The sequence below is a fragment of the Leopardus geoffroyi genome, chromosome B3 (genome assembly GCF_018350155.1).
Source record: "Leopardus geoffroyi isolate Oge1 chromosome B3, O.geoffroyi_Oge1_pat1.0, whole genome shotgun sequence".
Classification (NCBI taxonomy): domain Eukaryota; kingdom Metazoa; phylum Chordata; class Mammalia; order Carnivora; family Felidae; genus Leopardus; species Leopardus geoffroyi.
Genome location: NC_059337.1, coordinates 39,382,385 through 39,398,358, shown reverse-complemented (window position 1 = coordinate 39,398,358; position 15,974 = coordinate 39,382,385). Strand labels below are relative to the sequence as shown.

The 15,974-nt window shown below is 50.1% G+C and overlaps 1 protein-coding gene across 27 annotated transcripts in view; it reads right to left on the bottom strand.

Moving 5' to 3' along the window:
* MEGF11 (multiple EGF like domains 11) overlaps positions 1-15,974 on the bottom strand; it is a 359,109-nt gene that overhangs the window by 63,101 nt on the left and 280,034 nt on the right. For all 27 annotated transcript variants that reach the window (XR_006704624.1, XR_006704623.1, XR_006704626.1 and 24 more), the window contains exons 7-9: positions 15,096-15,216; positions 6,913-7,049; positions 1,825-2,037 (exon numbers count right to left, since the gene is read on the bottom strand). Coding sequence is in view for 17 of the 27 variants with exons in the window: in XM_045449379.1 (XP_045305335.1) it covers positions 1,825-2,037; positions 6,913-7,049; positions 15,096-15,216 (471 nt within the window). In the remaining 10 variants the exon portion in view is untranslated. The remainder of the gene's footprint in view (positions 1-1,824; positions 2,038-6,912; positions 7,050-15,095; positions 15,217-15,974) is intronic.

Sequence of the window (15,974 nt, the reverse complement as noted above, 5' to 3'; positions counted from 1 at the left end):
ATTGGACCTCAGCGGCAGCAGCCCTGCTTCCTGTCCCCGAAAGGGTCCTCCCTTGGCTTCCAGCTGGGGTGGGGGGGTCCTGGTGCAGTTCCACCTGTGCAAGAGGTCCAGGCCCCTGACCGGCCATATGGAATACCTATGTTTAGAGCCTCAGAGCTCTTACCCTGTCCTCCGGACCCAGCAAGGACACCACCTCCTCAAGACTTTCCAGACCAACAGAGCAGTTTCCTGTGACACTTTCTAAGCACAGCCCTGGTCAGTTACTTGAGCACGTGTTGAGACCCAGTGGGGCCAGCCACATACATCTTACCGATTCCAAGATGCACGTTCCCCGCATTCCCCCCCTCTCAGATATTGGGTGCGCTATACAATCAATGGTACGTCATGGTTCAGGTGATAGCATTTTCCTTTCTTAGTAGTCCGTAAAACAGAGCTGTGCCTCACTACTGGTATTGTCTCGTATTGGAAGACATATCGTAGAAGGGGCTCAGTGTGTGAATGCTCCAGACCTGAGTTGCTGAGGGCTGGACGGGTGCTGAGGGACTCGATTTCCTCCTTGTGGTCCAGCCCCGCACGCTCTCAGTGTTTGCTGAATGAATGACTGAGTGAATGACTCAGGTCATATATAGGTCTCCTAGGGCCCTCTCTACAGTGTCTTCTCAGCCCTCTGCCTTGCAGGCAGCATCATCCCAGCCGCTCAGCTCCAGGGATTGAGGACCGAGGACAGATCCCCTCTAAGCCATAATATCTGCTAAGATGCCTCTGCTTGCAGTGACCAGAGGCTCTTAGGTGATCTGTGGAGAATCAAATGCTGGAAATGAAGAGGGGGCTGGGGCCAAGTCCTGGCTGTCCCAGCCACTGGGCTGCAAAGAAGAGGCATCTCTGTCTGGCCTGCAAACAGCAGCAATTCCCATTACCCCGAGCGTGCAGTCCTCCCGAGCTGTCTTGCAGGTCCGAGGAGAGAAGGGAGACTCCCCCATCCTTCACCACCCGGATAAGAGGCAGCCACATAGAGGGCTGTGGAGGTGTTATCTGGGGCCGACAGCCTCATTTATTACCAGAGGGTGCTGCCAGCTGGTGCATGAAGCAGGAAGTGAAGAAGACACGGAAGAGGTGGCCCAGGGCAGCTCTGGCTTCTCCGCTTCCCAGATTCAGGCTTCCCTGGAAGCAGCCGTTGGTGCCAGCTTCACCCGAGGTGCCCTCAAACCCGAAAGGACACAGACCACAGGGAGAGGCTGGCCCTGACCTCTGTCCCTCCTACTCCTCCACTCTAGCCAGGGCCTGCTGGGACAGCCCTCTCCAGGTCCTAGGAGAGCCACACTGATCTCTAAGCCCCCTTCCAGGATTGATCCTCTGAGCTCCGAGGCCCTGGCTTCTGCCCTGGCAGTCTTGTCCCTGAACCTCTAGGGGCTGGCGGATGGCTTAGTTAGGCGTGGAGCACGCGGAGGGGAAGTTTCTCAAGGACAACGGCCCCAGAGCCTGTGGCACGTGAGCTGAGCCACCCTAGCACCCCAGGACCATGTGGCCACACTCCACACTGCTGCCCTGAGGGTCACCAAACTCCCTCCTTACTTCTGTGTGTGGGGTCTCAGGCGGGCCCATTTTCAAAGCTGGCAGCTGGGTGTGGTAGACAGAGGCAGGTGACCCGGGTCCTGGTCCTGGCTGTCTGTGGCTTTGGTTTCCCCTTTTCATCAAAGTGGTTGGCTGAGCTCTTTCAATGCCCCACCCGGGTGACCAAGCAGGGGCGTGTGCCCTGAGAAGCTCCGTCTCCACCGGTGTTCACCCGCCCACCCAGCCCCCGGCTCACCTGACCCCAGCTCGTACCTGATGGTGTTGTCGGCATCACAGGGGCAGGGCAAGGCACAGCCCAGGCCATACAGTCCCTCGGGGCACAGCCGCTCCTGGCAGCGGGGGCCTTTGTAGCCGGGATCACACTCGCAGGCGCCGGTGGTGGGCGAGCACTGGCCTCCGTTGTGACAGTCACAGCGCTGTGAGCACTGGAAGCCGAAGGTCCCAAACGGGCATTCCTCTTGGCACCTGCGGGAAGGAGACCAGGGTGGAGGCTGTGCCCCCTCACCTGCCCTTCCAGATCCGCCCAGCACACACCCTGTGCCTGTAGGCCTGAGCCTGGGGTGTGGCACCTGATCCCAGCATCCCTCCCTCCCTTCTCATCCTCCAGGAAGCACCTGCAGGCAGGTCCCCGCTTGGTGCCTGGTCCCCCTCGAGTCCCCCCGGCACGGAATTTGTATGGTCATATTTCATTGATTAGAGGCCTTAAATGGGGTTTTACTTCACTTTTTTTGATTGCGGTAAAATACATGTAACATAAAATTGAACATTTTAACCATTTTTAGGGTTCAGTGGCATGAAGTATATTCACATTTTGTGCAACTGTTTCCACCATCCAGCTCCAGAACCTTTTCACCTTCCCCAAGCTGGAATGTCTGTACCCATTAAACAATAAACCTTATGTATTTTTTTAATTAAAAAAAATTTTTTTTAATTTATTTATTGTTGAGACACAGAGACAGAGCATGTGCAGGGGAGGGGCAGAGAGAGAGAGAGAGAGAGAGAGAGACAGAACCCAAAGCGGGCTCCAGGCTCCGGGCTGTCAGCACAGAGCCTGACGCAGGGCTCGAACCTACAAACCAGGAGATCATGACCTGAGTTGAAGTTGGATGCTTAATCGACTGAGCCACCCAGGCGTCCCATAAACCTTATGTTTTTAAGCTATGTTTTAGCATCTCTGCCATCAGTTCAGTCTTACAAGTGATGGCGTGTCACAGGGTAATTATCCGTGTTTTCATTCTTAGCAGTCGACAAAACGATGCATCTTACCATTGGTGGCATCTTGGGTTTGATGAAACGTGGTCATTTCATTTCTAATCACTGGTTCCGATTTTGTCTTTTGGGCAGATGTACAGTCTCCCTTGGTCAGACTAGAAACGTGTGTCCTCCACCAGTGTGGAATTTTCCTGAGTACAAGAGGCATCCTCCTTCACCAGATGGGAGAATCCCCCACACCAGGGACTAATTCCTCCTCCTCGGACTGGGGATGCTGGTGAGCCAAGGAGGAGAAGTAAGCCCCTTTCATGTCTTGACTTTTGTGTTCAGTAGTTTGGCCTGCTCCTTGGAGCTTCCAGTAATAACCTTCATTATTTAAATCATTGCCTTGCAGCCCCTGGGTGTGGATCCTCTGTGGAAGAGTGAGACCCCTGCTGCAGAGTGCCCGACACCCCCCACCCCAGGCCAGGGCTATTCCCCAGGGAGGCAAAGTCACTGTCACTGCGATCCTGACAAGGTCAGGGGTACACCTAGGGACATAGAGGGTAAAAGACGTGGGTGGTTCCTGCATCCCAGAGACAAAGGAAATAGCCTCTGGGATTTGGGATGACCCACGGGGCAGTCTGCTTCTGTGATGCTGGAAGGTCGATTCTGTCATCTGCTTTCTCATCATAGAACGGGATGATAATAAAAGCTCCCCAGGTTGTTTGAGGATGAAATGAGGTAATGTGTATAAACCCTCAGAAAGGTGCCCCACGCACAGTAAGGGCTCAGCAAGAGATGTGAGTTATTAATTTTCCCGTTAATATTGTTTTCTAAAGTTCTCAGAGCCCATCCGACCTTCTGCCTCATGTTCCGACATGAAAAGGCTTCAAGGGAAAAATTCCAAAACGTTAACCATGGAGTAGACTTGAGGAATTCTAAAGTGTTCTAATTGTCATCTAGACAACTATTTTCCAGTTTTCCTATGCCTTCCACAATAATGGTGGGGGGGGGGGCGTATAAAAAATACAGCCCTAAGTTCTTTATTAGATCTTGGAGAGTTGTGAGTTGTAACCAGTGTTCTCCACAACAGGGCAGGTAGAGCCCATGTCTGGGCGACCTTGGGTACTGATCACGATGGGGAGGGGCCCCGGTGATGCTGTAGGACTGGGTGGCAAGTGCCTCATGCCCAGAGTGGCCGGTGTGTCAGATGTCAGTCTTGGCATAGGGGGTCTCTGTCTCTCTTTTCTTTGTCGCCTTGTGCCCATGATGACAGGAGAAGGAAGAAGGTGACGGAGGTCTAACTTTGCGGGCTTTCCCGAGGAAGATGCCACCCATCCTCCCCTCACAGAGTTACTGTGACGAAAGGAGGAATGGAGCAGAATGGAGGGGCAGTGGGGATGATGATGGGTACAGCCTGGACAGTGGTCAGAGGGGACTTCCAGCTGTGCACACCCCAAAGTCTGGCTACAGGCCCCTAAAGCAGCAGGCATGCCCGTCACCCTCACTTTGGAGTTGAGGGGGCTGAGACGCATACAGGTGAGGTGTGTTCCAAGCTCACACAGCCTGCAGGTGGCCAAGATGACGCTGGACTGCTCTCCTGCAGGTCTTGTGGCATTTTGGCCTGTCTGGGGTCCCATGTAGGGAAGGAGCATAGAAAAGAGAGGGAGGAAGAGAGAAGAAAGAAGAGGCTGTGTGAAGAAGAAACAGAAGGTGGAAGACGGGAAGGAGAAACAGTAGTAGGATGGGGGAGGAAAAGAGGGAAACTGAGGCAGAAGGGCAGGACACAAAGCAATGAAGAGCTGGAAAATCACTATCCAAAGTGCCAGCCCCTGTTCAGCCTCAGAATGGATTTTTCCAGGTGCCACTCAATTTGGTTCTCTTCAGATGTCTCAGATGTCAGGGCAAGAGACCCAAGCAAGGACACCCTCCTGACTCCTCTTCCCTTCCACTGGAACATTCCTGCTCCCTGCCATCCAGCAGGAGTGGGCAGAGCCCTGGCCAGTGAGCTCCTTGTGAAGGGCACCACCCCTACCCTGCCATATTTATGAAGTGACTTATTCCACAGCCCCAGAAAAAGAATCTGGAAATGAAATATTGACAACCTAATCCATTTACATAATCAGCCTCTTTTTTTTTCTTACTCACAATTTAAACAACTTATTTATTTAGAGATCAAGCAACGACTGCTAATGAATTTTACACAAAGCACGCTAATAACGGGGCCTGTGGAACAGAAGGGTAATCACAGCAGGAATTAGTTTTCTACTTAAACATCCTTCCTTTGCAACATATCAATCTAATGTGTCTGATATTGCCATTAACAACCAGATCCATTGCTCAATTAAATTACAAAATGAGCTGCAAAGCCCTCGTTACGTTTCATGTTTAATTTGCACTGGATTCTGCCTATCCGGGGAGGCCTGCATTATTACACCCACTCAACTTTAATATGCTTGCAATGATTTGGGGAGGGTTAATGCAGCTGTCACCTACAAAATTAATGGAAGCAATTTTACAAAATATTAAACACTAGGTGGCCCGTTTAGGTGGGAAACCCAAACGCTACTGGCCCTCTCACTGAACTCTCTATAGTTGATTGGTGAAGCTTGCTCAGGAGACCCCAAGGATTTGGGATTTCTCTCTGCCCCAGGATTGAGGGCTGCCCCAACAAGAAGAGGGATTAGAATTACTTTTCTGTTGGGCACATCTTGGAAAATCGAGAGCGTCAGTGATGTAAGGTCTACTGGTGTTGCGTCCGGCAAGCTGGAAGTCTGGGCCTGCTTGTCTCCAACAACAAGTGAGCTGCGTTACCTCTCATGTGCAGGTGGACTGCAACAAAGGGTCCTGTTCTGGTTCTGGGGTCTTCTACCTCCTGACCCTCATAGCTCATCCTGAGCATTTCCTTATTGGGGGAGAGGGTGAGGATGTGAAGTTGGGCTCAGTGCTTCAGTCCTTCCCCTCTGCACCTTCCCCCAGAGACCCCCATCTTTGACAGAAATCAGAGAGGATTTCCAGATACCGCACCCCATGTTCTAAGGCTGGGAAGATCAAAGGGATGAATACTGGCTCACAAAGAGATTAGATCTGGCTCAAAAGACTTTGGGCTAGAAGCACATAAATGTAAAGCAAAAAATGGAAAATCGCTTTTCTGGATGTCGCCAAGAATTTGAGGCTGACTCCAGTCACAGTTGGAGGGGCCCAATTATATTGTCACGACCAGAAAGATCAATTAGTTGACTCAGCCTCGATCCCTGCTTGCTGATGTTATCTGGGCAGGAGAAGCAGAGGGATGGTGAACAAACGTTCCTCTTGCCTCACCTTGTCTGGGCAGAGTAACAAAACCCAAGGTCAGAGATAAAACACAGATCCCACAGAAGCAGAAAAAGCGTATGAGAGCCTCCTTTCTACCACCCCTCTCTCTGCTCGAAGAGACACATGTAGTTGAGACTCGGCCCAGGTCCTGTGGGCAAACGTCCTCTTCCAGCTCTGAATTCACTCACCATCCAACACACTGACTGTGGCTTCTCTCACTTCCATAGCACCAAGCCCATCATCATGGCATCCTTCTTCCTACCATGGCAAATGTGCTTATACGGTAATTCCTCAGTTATGTGTTTTGTGAGTTATCCGCCCTGCAAGGCTGGAGTGATTCTAGGACTCTGGTGCCCTTGTTCAGTCTGCTCTCAGGCCTCTAGCCTTCAGAGGATGCAAACTTATGCCTGTATCCTTTTGGCAGAAGTCAAATTAGGCATAGAAATTTAGTTCTAGAAGAAATTATGCAAAATGTACTAACTAGTTTGCACCCCCAGCTTCCTTGGATTATTGGTGCCATTGTCTCCCTGCAGTAAGGCAGAAAGCAGAGAGTGGATAGTAGGTGCTCGCTTCCTTCTCTGGGTGAGTCAGTGCAAGTTTAGGGCTTGGGTCACCGGGCTGGGGGCGGGGCGGTGTGTGTAGCGGGCCAAGGGCCAGGAAGGATGAGTTGATGAGTCTTCCTGGCAGGAGGACTCAGAATGCTTTCTGAGAAAGGAGCAGGAAGGCTCACAGAGGGATGCTGTGGGCTGGTGAACCCCAGCCGCTCTCTGCAAGGCTGCCGGGAAAATGAGCAATATGAACAGCAAGGACAATAGCTAGCCCCCCTCTTACCTGTCCCCCATGTAGCCAGCTGTGCAGTGGCACCGTCCAGTCACATGATCACACTGCCCTCCATGGTGGCAAGGACAGTCCTGGCTGCAGTTCTGGCCGAATGTCCCTGGTGGGCAGGGCTGGGCACACACTGCTCCCTGAAACAGAGGAGGGAAGACACACACAGGTAGTGCAATCCTGAGGCCACTCTCTCCTAGAAGTGGCACAGCGGCTGTAGCCCAGGGACCACGCCATTTCCTCAGTGGGACTTTCTTCCCAGTCATAAAGCATAAGAAGCTGGACATGGTGGCTTCCGAAGCCCCAATTTAGAGACAGGGAGACTGAAGCCAATTTGCTCATCCAATTATTCAGCACACATTTATTAAGTGCCTGTTGTATACCAGCCTCTGTGTTAGACATTATGGATACAAAAGTATGAGGGAGACTCGATTTGTGACCTCCCAATCTACTGGCGAGAGAGGCAACAAAGCAGATAACTCAAGTACAATGTGCTAAGCACTGTGACACTGGCAGACAATAAAGTGCTGAGGAAAAACAGACACTCTAATTAAACATAGTGGTCTGGAAACACACACTTTATTTCTATTTCTTTCCCAAACCCTGCTAACATGAAAGCAAAGGGGCAAAGGTATGAGCCTGCAAAGACAAAAGCAATGGAAGCGGAGACCATGCAGGGCACAAACGTCTTCCAAGATATGCTGGAAGATGGTAACCTCAGAAAAGCTCAGGAATCAAAGACACCAAGAACATCTGAAGGTCCAAGGGCAGGTGTGCAGGAACAGGAGGGCTATTCAAAAGTTTATAATAGATAGAATTAGACCCCAGACCTCTGCCCCCACTTCAAACAGCCAGGTGACTTCCCCGGTCTGGCAGAAGCCTGGAAGTTGACTTTTGAAGAGTCCGACCCATGTAGGCTTGGACAGAGGGATACCAAGCACAACTGAGGGAGGTGCCATGAGAAACAGGGATCCTGTGCACTCTGCCTGCTCAGCAACTAGACTGCTGATTACCATTCTTGCTAGGGATGCAAGTAAGCTCAAAAGCAAAACCCTACAGATATTGATATTTGAGGGTCCCATCAGTCAACAAGCCTGGAAACTCCCCCTACCTTTAAGCTTCCTAACAGCTTTTCTGAGGCTCACCAAAAAACCTGAACAGGTAGTGGAGGATCACCAGATATTTCAAATGAAATAACAGATGAAGACCTAAGCAGAAAATACACAAAAGGAACACAGAGGATATAGGAAGTATGCAGGGAGCAAAGACAACTTTTAAAAAGAGGATTACAAACCTCCGTTATAATTAAAATGAGTATCCATAGGTAGTTATTTGAAATTATTTTTATCTATGAAAGAGCAGAGTGCTATAAAAGGAAATATCCCAGAGAAAAGTAAAGATTTCTTGAAATTTAAAAATAAGATGGCAGAAATTTAAAAATTTTTAGTAGAAGAGATGGAAAATGCATAAATTTCCCATAAAGTAGGACAAGAGAGAGGGAGAAGTGCGGGGGTGGGGGGAGGCACTGAAGGAGGAAACTGTAGGCAAAATATAATAAAATTAGAGGATCAGTCCAGGAGGTCTGACATCTAATTAACAGAGGATTTCAGACAGTGGAACAGAGAAAATTGAGGTGCCTAAATTAAATGGGAAATATAATACAAGAAAAATTTCCCAGAATGGAATAATGGAAAGCACTGATCTCTGAATTGAAAAGGTCTAGAGAGTTTCCAGCATGAAAAATGAAAAAGAAAAAGACCCACATTAAGGCTTATAATTATATATTTTTATACTTCCATGGATAAAGAAATTATCCTCAAAGTTTTTAGAAAGTCACATACAAAAGAACAGGAATCAAAATGTATTGGATTTCTTAACTAGAAGCTAGATGATAATGGAGCAATGCCTCAGAAATTCAGAGGAAAATAATTTCCAACCTAGAATTCTATACCCAGCTAAACTAACACTCAGGTGGGGAGTAGCCTCAAAAAACTAACTTCCTAAGCTTCTCTTCTAGAAAGCTACTGAAGGATTTTTTTTTTCATTAAAAAGAATTATATGATAAAACGCAAGAAATGGGGACTTCAACAGGAGAGAGAGGTGGAGGGAAACACAGGGTGGCAGTGAAAGGAAGTCCGAGAATGACACCAGGGCAGCAGGAACTGAAGTACACAAAGCTCTGGGGGGTGTGGCCTCCAAGAAAAAAATTGGAACAAAACCCAAATTGAGAGATTTCTAATGGGTCTGAACTTTTTGAGAGGCCTTTTTGAGTTCTGACAGAGAGTTTTAGGGATAAATTAGTAACAATACATAGGTGAGCATATTAACATAAACACTGATTTTGAATTATGTCATCAAATTATGAAGTCATCAAAATGATTCAACCAAAAATTATAATAAAGTTGCACTGAGAGGGTTGGGGAAGGGTTGCATGTGATGTGTGTGTGTGTGTGTGTGTGTGTGTGTGTGTGTGTGTGTGTGTGTAAGACAGATCTGAATCTTATCCTATGGTAGGAGGTCAACAGAAATGGCAATGAAATGGCAGTGAAGCATGTGATGCAGAAATGCGGAGGGAAATGCCAGAAGAAACACCTACAAGAGGTGAATGCACTTGCCTTTCAGGAGTAGGATTTGTGAATGAGTCAGGGGACTACTTTCCCCTCCCTCCAGTAATAGCCTTGTGAGAGTCAATAACTTAAACATTTTTTAAAAATGTTTATTTCTGAGAGAGAGTGAGCGAGAGAGAGAATGAGCAGGGGAAGGGCAGAGAGAGAGAGGAAGACACAGAATCTGAAACAGGCTCCAGGCTCTGAGCTGTCAGCACAGATCCCGATGTGGGGCTTGAATTTGTGAACTGTGAGATCATAACCTGAGCGGAAGTTGGACGCCCAACCGACTGAGCCACCCAGGTGCCCCGAGATTAGATAACTCTAAACAATTATATCTATGAATCTTAGGTCTTTATAAAAGAGAAATCTAAACAAGCTTCCCTTTCAGCCTCCCCCTTTCATTTCTCTTATAGAGACCAAGGATTCTCCCACAATTAATTCATCAATAAGTTCAATCCACAGTTGTTAAGCACCAATAACTGCTGGCCCAGAGGAAGCTGGTTTACTCAGGAAAATGCTGCCAGACCCAGGTCATTTTTCAATATCATCCAATTTATTGTAATGAATTAGGTGAGAGGCCTTTTAGCTCAGATTTCTCTTCCCCACCTGTCAGAAGGTGAGGGGCTGGTGTGGGGGGAGTGGAAGGGGGAATGGAGAAGGCAGAGGCAGCAGCTGAGGGGACAGTGAGATGAGTGTGTATGTGAGGAGAGGGGCAGGGAAAAGCCACAGAGGAAGGGGCCCTTTTCCTCCTGGGGGTGATAGGGGTTCCCCATAGAGACTTGCCTTTCTCACTATACCCCAGAAGCTTCTAAGACATGACCAGGACTCCACAAGGAGGCCCACAGAGAAGCTTCGTGTACAGAATGCCGCCTTCTGAAATTGCCTGGGAAAATCAAGCATCCTGGAGGCTTTTCAGACAGGTGGGCAATCACCTCCTGAAGCCCCTGCAATGTTCCCCAACTGCAGGCACCCCAAATGCCTGAATCCCTGGGCTCCTCCTCGGGCTTGAGCTCCTGGGGCCTGAAGGAATTCAGTATCTTGGAAGGCCTGCTGCCTGGTATGGCTGACAGAACACTGGACTCAAAGTCAGCACTTGGGCCCCGGTCCCAGCTCTGCCTCCTCCCAGATGGCTGAGCTCGGACAAGCCCCATGATTGCTCTAAGCCTCAGTTTCCTCACCTATAAAATGGGAGTAGTAACTCCCAGTCTCCAAGGTGGTTGTAAATGTTACGTGAGGTTGGAGATGCAAAGGAAGCTAGTACAGTGCCCTAAAGAGCAGGCCCTTAATTAGTATTAATTCCACGCAAGTAGACATCTGGCGGTCGCAAGGAGGAGGGGCCCAGCACGAACAGGGCCTGGGAAGAGGGAGAGAACCTTAACTGATAGCTGAAGAATAGGTTTTGGGGGATGGGCTTTGGGGAGAGCAGGCAGGGAAGTGTCAGCTTCGGAGAAGGCTGTGGCTTCTCTTCGGGTTTCTCTTCTGCTATTATGAGCTAAATTGTGTCTCCCCAAATTCATATACCTTAACCCCTGGTAGCTCAGATTGTGTCTGTATTTGGAGATACAGCCTTTATAGAGGTAATACGGTTAAAATGAGGTGATAAGGGTAGGCCCTAATCTAATCTGATGGGTATCCTCGTACAAAGGGGAGATGAGGACACAGAGACACAAAGAGGGAAGCCCTTGTGAAGACACGTGGAGAAAACAGCTGTCTACAACCTAAGCCGAGAGGTCTTAGAAGGAGCCAACCCCATCAACACTTTGATCCTGGACTTCTGGCCTCAAGAACGGTAAGAAAAGGCATTTCTAAGGTTTAAGCGCCCCGTCCCCCTCCCCCCACCCACCCTGTCTGTGCAACTTTGTTACAACAGCCCCAGCAGACTAACACACCTGCCCTGTGTTCAACTGAGTGCACATCTCCAACAGTAGTGGGGTCCTGGGCCCTGTGGCATCTAGAAGGTTGGAGGTGAGGTGAGGCAACAGTTCTGCTCCTCTCAGAACTGATTCAACCAAATGGTTTGTCAAGATCTGGAAACCAGCCACTCCTTAAGAGGATCATGGCTAAAGGGAGCATAAACGATGAAAGGACTCAGGCCACACCAATTCTCCCAGACAAGGAACAACTCAGCCTCTCCAAGCATCTCAAGGCATTTCTAATTATCACCACTGGCCCACGTAGCATGGATGCTCTCAATGAACAGTGAGTGGCTGGTGTGGGTGCTGAGAAAGCGGTCCAGGCACAGGCCAGGACGTGGGGCTCCATGAATCATCCTTCCTAGACGTGAGCATCTATGATTTTACAGCCTCAGCTCCAAACACCAATGCCTGGCCGTCTGCGATACCTGGTCCTGCTTCTGAGCACCTCAGCCCCATCTCTGTTCAGACCTGCAGTTTTGTGTGTGTGTGTGTGTGTGTGTGTGTGTGTGTGTGTGTGTGTGCGTGTGCGCACACGTGTGTTACATGCCCATACACACACTATATCCAGCCTCCACCATCAGACTGGGAACTCCTAACGGGAGCCGATCACACACCTCCTACCTCCCCTTTGTCTGCAGTGTCCACTCTCATCCAACCACTCACACCTGGCTTCTCGAATTCTCTGGAAGGTGAAAGAGAGTAAATACTTTCCCAAGCTCTTTGCAAAGGCCCCTCCTGGAACAGGCTAATGACAGCTAGGCAAGTGGAGTGCCCTACAGGCATACTTAGAGCCTGGTGGCCAGGAATCTCTGAGGAGGGGCCTGGAGGTCCAGAGATACTGGGGACTCTTCTCTAGCTCTGCACAGTGCCTCAGTCCTTTGCGGGAGCCACACTGTGTGAGCTAGTGATTTTAATTTTTTTTAATGTTTATTTATTTTTGAGAGAGACAGAGAGATGGGGGGGGTGGGGCAGAGAGAGAAAGGGAGACACAGAATCCGAAGCAGGCTCCAGGCTCTAAGTTGTCAGCACAGAGCCCAACGCGGCCACAAGATCATGACCTGAGCTAAAGTCGGACGCTTAACTGACTGAGCCACCCAGGCGCTCTGGATTGTACTCTTTAGATCTGTGAGTGTAGTGGAAGCTGCTGGGGGCCAACAAGAAAGTGAGGGCTTGGAGGATGATAAAGGCAGGACCCTTCTGCCCAGCACCCTCTTCCCAGCCCTAGCCATCCCTGGGAGGGGCCTCAGGACTGAGCTGCAGCGTCCTTACACTGTGACTCTGCATGCACGAGGGGTATTAATAATTCATACAAATCTGCAAGTTAAATGCTGTGTAAAAAAATAGAAACGAGGGGCGCCTGGGTGGCGCAGTCGGTTAAGCATCCGACTTCAGCCAGGTCACGATCTCGCGGTCCGTGAGTTCGAGCCCTGCGTCGGGCTCTGGGCTGACGGCTCAGAGCCTGGAGCCTGTTTCCGATTCTGTGTCTCCCTCTCTCTCTGCCCCTCCCCCGTTCATGCTCTGTCTTCTCTCTGTCCCAAAAATAAATAAACGTTGAAAAAAAAAAAATAGAAACGCAATTGTCTACAAAAAAATTAAAAATATAAAGTCCCCAAATCCATAGGTGTCTATTGACAGTTTCCTGTCGTCTCGAAGAACAAACTTCTCACTGTGTTGGGGAGGAAAAAATTCCTCCAAGACTTCCTCCCTTCCCCTTCTTTGACCACTGGCTTCCATCAGTCTCTCTAGAGAGGCCTGTGGCCCATTCTCCTCCTCCCTCACCCTGACCCAACCTCAATGCCTGCTGCTAGGCCTCTGAAAACCCAGCCTGTGGGTGTTGGAATTCTGAAAGCAGGTGGGAGATAAGAGGGTCTTTCCAGAGACTGGTTCAGGGCGGGAGAAATGGGCAGGTGAGAAATGAGAGAGGCAGCAGCAGCCCCTTTGTCCTCAGAAGAGACAGTCAGACAGACACCAAGGGCTGGGGTTCAGGAGTCCAGAGTCAAGAGACCCAGATTCTAACCCACCTTCCTCTTAACCAGCAGTGTAGCCTCGGGCAGGTCACTCAGCCTCTCTGGGCCTCAGCTTCCTCATCTGAGAAAGGAGGGGATTGATGGACCAGTGGTGTTCAGACCTCTAAAAGCTGGGAGGCCCTGTTTTTATGTGAAATCTTACCAAGAACCTCAATATAGAAAGTAGATTAAAATGGAGAAGTGAGGGTGTGTGGGACCCAGAGCCCTAATTATTAGGCTCCCCACCCACCCTCACCCCCAAGAAACCTTAGGGTTCTGTGAAACTTGGAAGGAAATCCTACAGTCTTGATCAATTATTTCCAAATATGGATCTGCGGACAGGGTTGGCTGCTTCAGAATCATCTGGGGAGCTTATTAAAGATAGAGATCCAAGCCCCAGAAAGTCTCTGGTGGGGCCCGGAAATCTGTTCTTAAGACCCACCCCCAGACCCAGAAACTCTGGCGTGCAGCCACGTTTGGACACTGCTGGGCCAAATCATCCCCTGGTCCTTTCCTGCTCTAAAAAATCCCGGCAAATCTGTGCCCGTGTCAATGGGCCCTGCAAGCATCCCTCCAGCCTGCTCCCCATGACCTCTGCATTCACAGCTTCCCGAAATACCCTGCTCCTGCTCAGCACCCCTGTCCTCTCTGGCTTTGCAAAGAAGTTTCAGGCCCTGGGGGATGCAGCCCCCTGTGTCACTGAGCTTCCCCCAAAATGGGGTGTGTTACTGGAGAGTCAGAGGCAGGGGCGCAGCCTGGGAGAGTCCGATTTAGTGACTCGGTGCTCCTGAGAAGCTTGGGTCATTGGTGGGGGGAGTACTGACAGAGTGTGTTAGTTAAAAAAAAGAGGCTTGTGGATTGTCTGCAGGATCCAGGGATATAAAACAAGCAATGATAAAGGACAGAGTCTGCAAGGCACTTTGAACGTGCACTGCCTCATCTGAGCCTTTTGCCCACCAGGACGGTTATGAAGGGCAGGGCTTACCGTTGTTGTATGGGTTCTGCTTACAGATGGGGAAACAGAGACCAGAGTAACTGAGCACTTTTTTCAGGGTCAACACTGGTTGCAGGACCTGAACTGAGGCCTGTGAGGTTATAATTCCCATCCTTTCCTTTCCATAATAGCGGTTCCCAGACACAAGAGCTGGGTTGGTTGAGGCTGCACCAGAATCACCTGGAGCACATATTGAAATACAGATTCTGGGCCCACAGAACAAGCGGGTACAGGCTGGGAATCTGAAGTTCTAGAACTTCAGGTGATCTCTACTCTTCCGTCTCCCCTCCTCCTCCCACCTGTTCCCCTGCCCTCACACCACACCCTTTCTGCCACATTGGGCCCAGAGCCCACGGCAGCTCAGCTGAGTACCTATGTCCAAGGAAAGAGCTTATCTAGATTTCAACTCCTTTGAGCATGAGAGACCACAGGCTCAGAGAGGTTAAGGAACCTGCCATCAGTTCACACAGCCCTTAGATATAGACTGTCATTCAAAGTTGTGTCCAAGGGATCTCCGGTGGTTATCTAGTGATGCCTGTGACCACAGATAGGAGGGACGGTTTTCAGGGTGGGAAAAGAATTCAGCCCCTCAACGTGTGTGTGGGTGAGGGACGCTCACACCTCTTACAGAGGCCCACCCAGGTCCTGTGGGCCCACCTACCGTCCAGCCTGGGGGGCAGGCACACTCTCCAGTGATGTGGTGGCAGGTGCCCCCATTCTGGCAGGGGCAGCGCAGCTCACAGTAAGCCCCGTGGCTTCCAGGTGGACACAGCTCCTCACAGCTGCATGAGGAAGCAGAGGTGTTAGACATGGCAGCATTCAGTCAGTGGCAGTGTCCCAGTATTCCAGGGCTCCCTAGGAATTCGAGAGTCCACAGCCAATGTGAACTGTGTTAGGGCCAGTTAGCTGAGATGCAGTCCTGCTTTCTGCCAGAAGGGGGAAACAGGGCTCAGACATAATGAACTGGAATGCTGTGGGACTGGGCCCATGCCAACGGGGTAACTTAAGTGCTTAATGTCAAGAAGAGTGTTTTGGGGGGAAGGCTTCTGTGAGTGGAAGATATTTTATGTGGGTCCTGAAGGTGAAGTTAGTTTCACTGGGAGAAGGGAAGGAAGGGCATGCCAGGCAGAAGGAACAGCATGAGTAAAGGCACTGAGATGTGGTTATTGATCTGGCTTTTAAGAATCTACCCAGATTCAGGGAGAGTAAGTATCTGGGGCATGCCCCACTTTTAGCCTCTGGAAAGTTCTCAGCTATCATGACGGGTTCATGTGCACTGCTGAGGTATGAGGGAGGCTTTGCACAGGATCTTGGCCTTGGGCCTCAGGGAAATGGCCCTGGCCTCTAGCTGGAGCTGGCCCTGGAGTTGGCCAGACCTTGGGGCAGGAAACACCCTCAATCAAGGATGTGTCCCTGGCCAGTGTCCTTGGATACCCTCTCAGGATCTAGGGCTGTTGGGAGGCCAGTGAGTCTTCAACAGGGCGGGGAGTGGGGAGGAGAACTTCAATCTTGCTCTGAGGGGGTCTCAATTAAGCAGTCT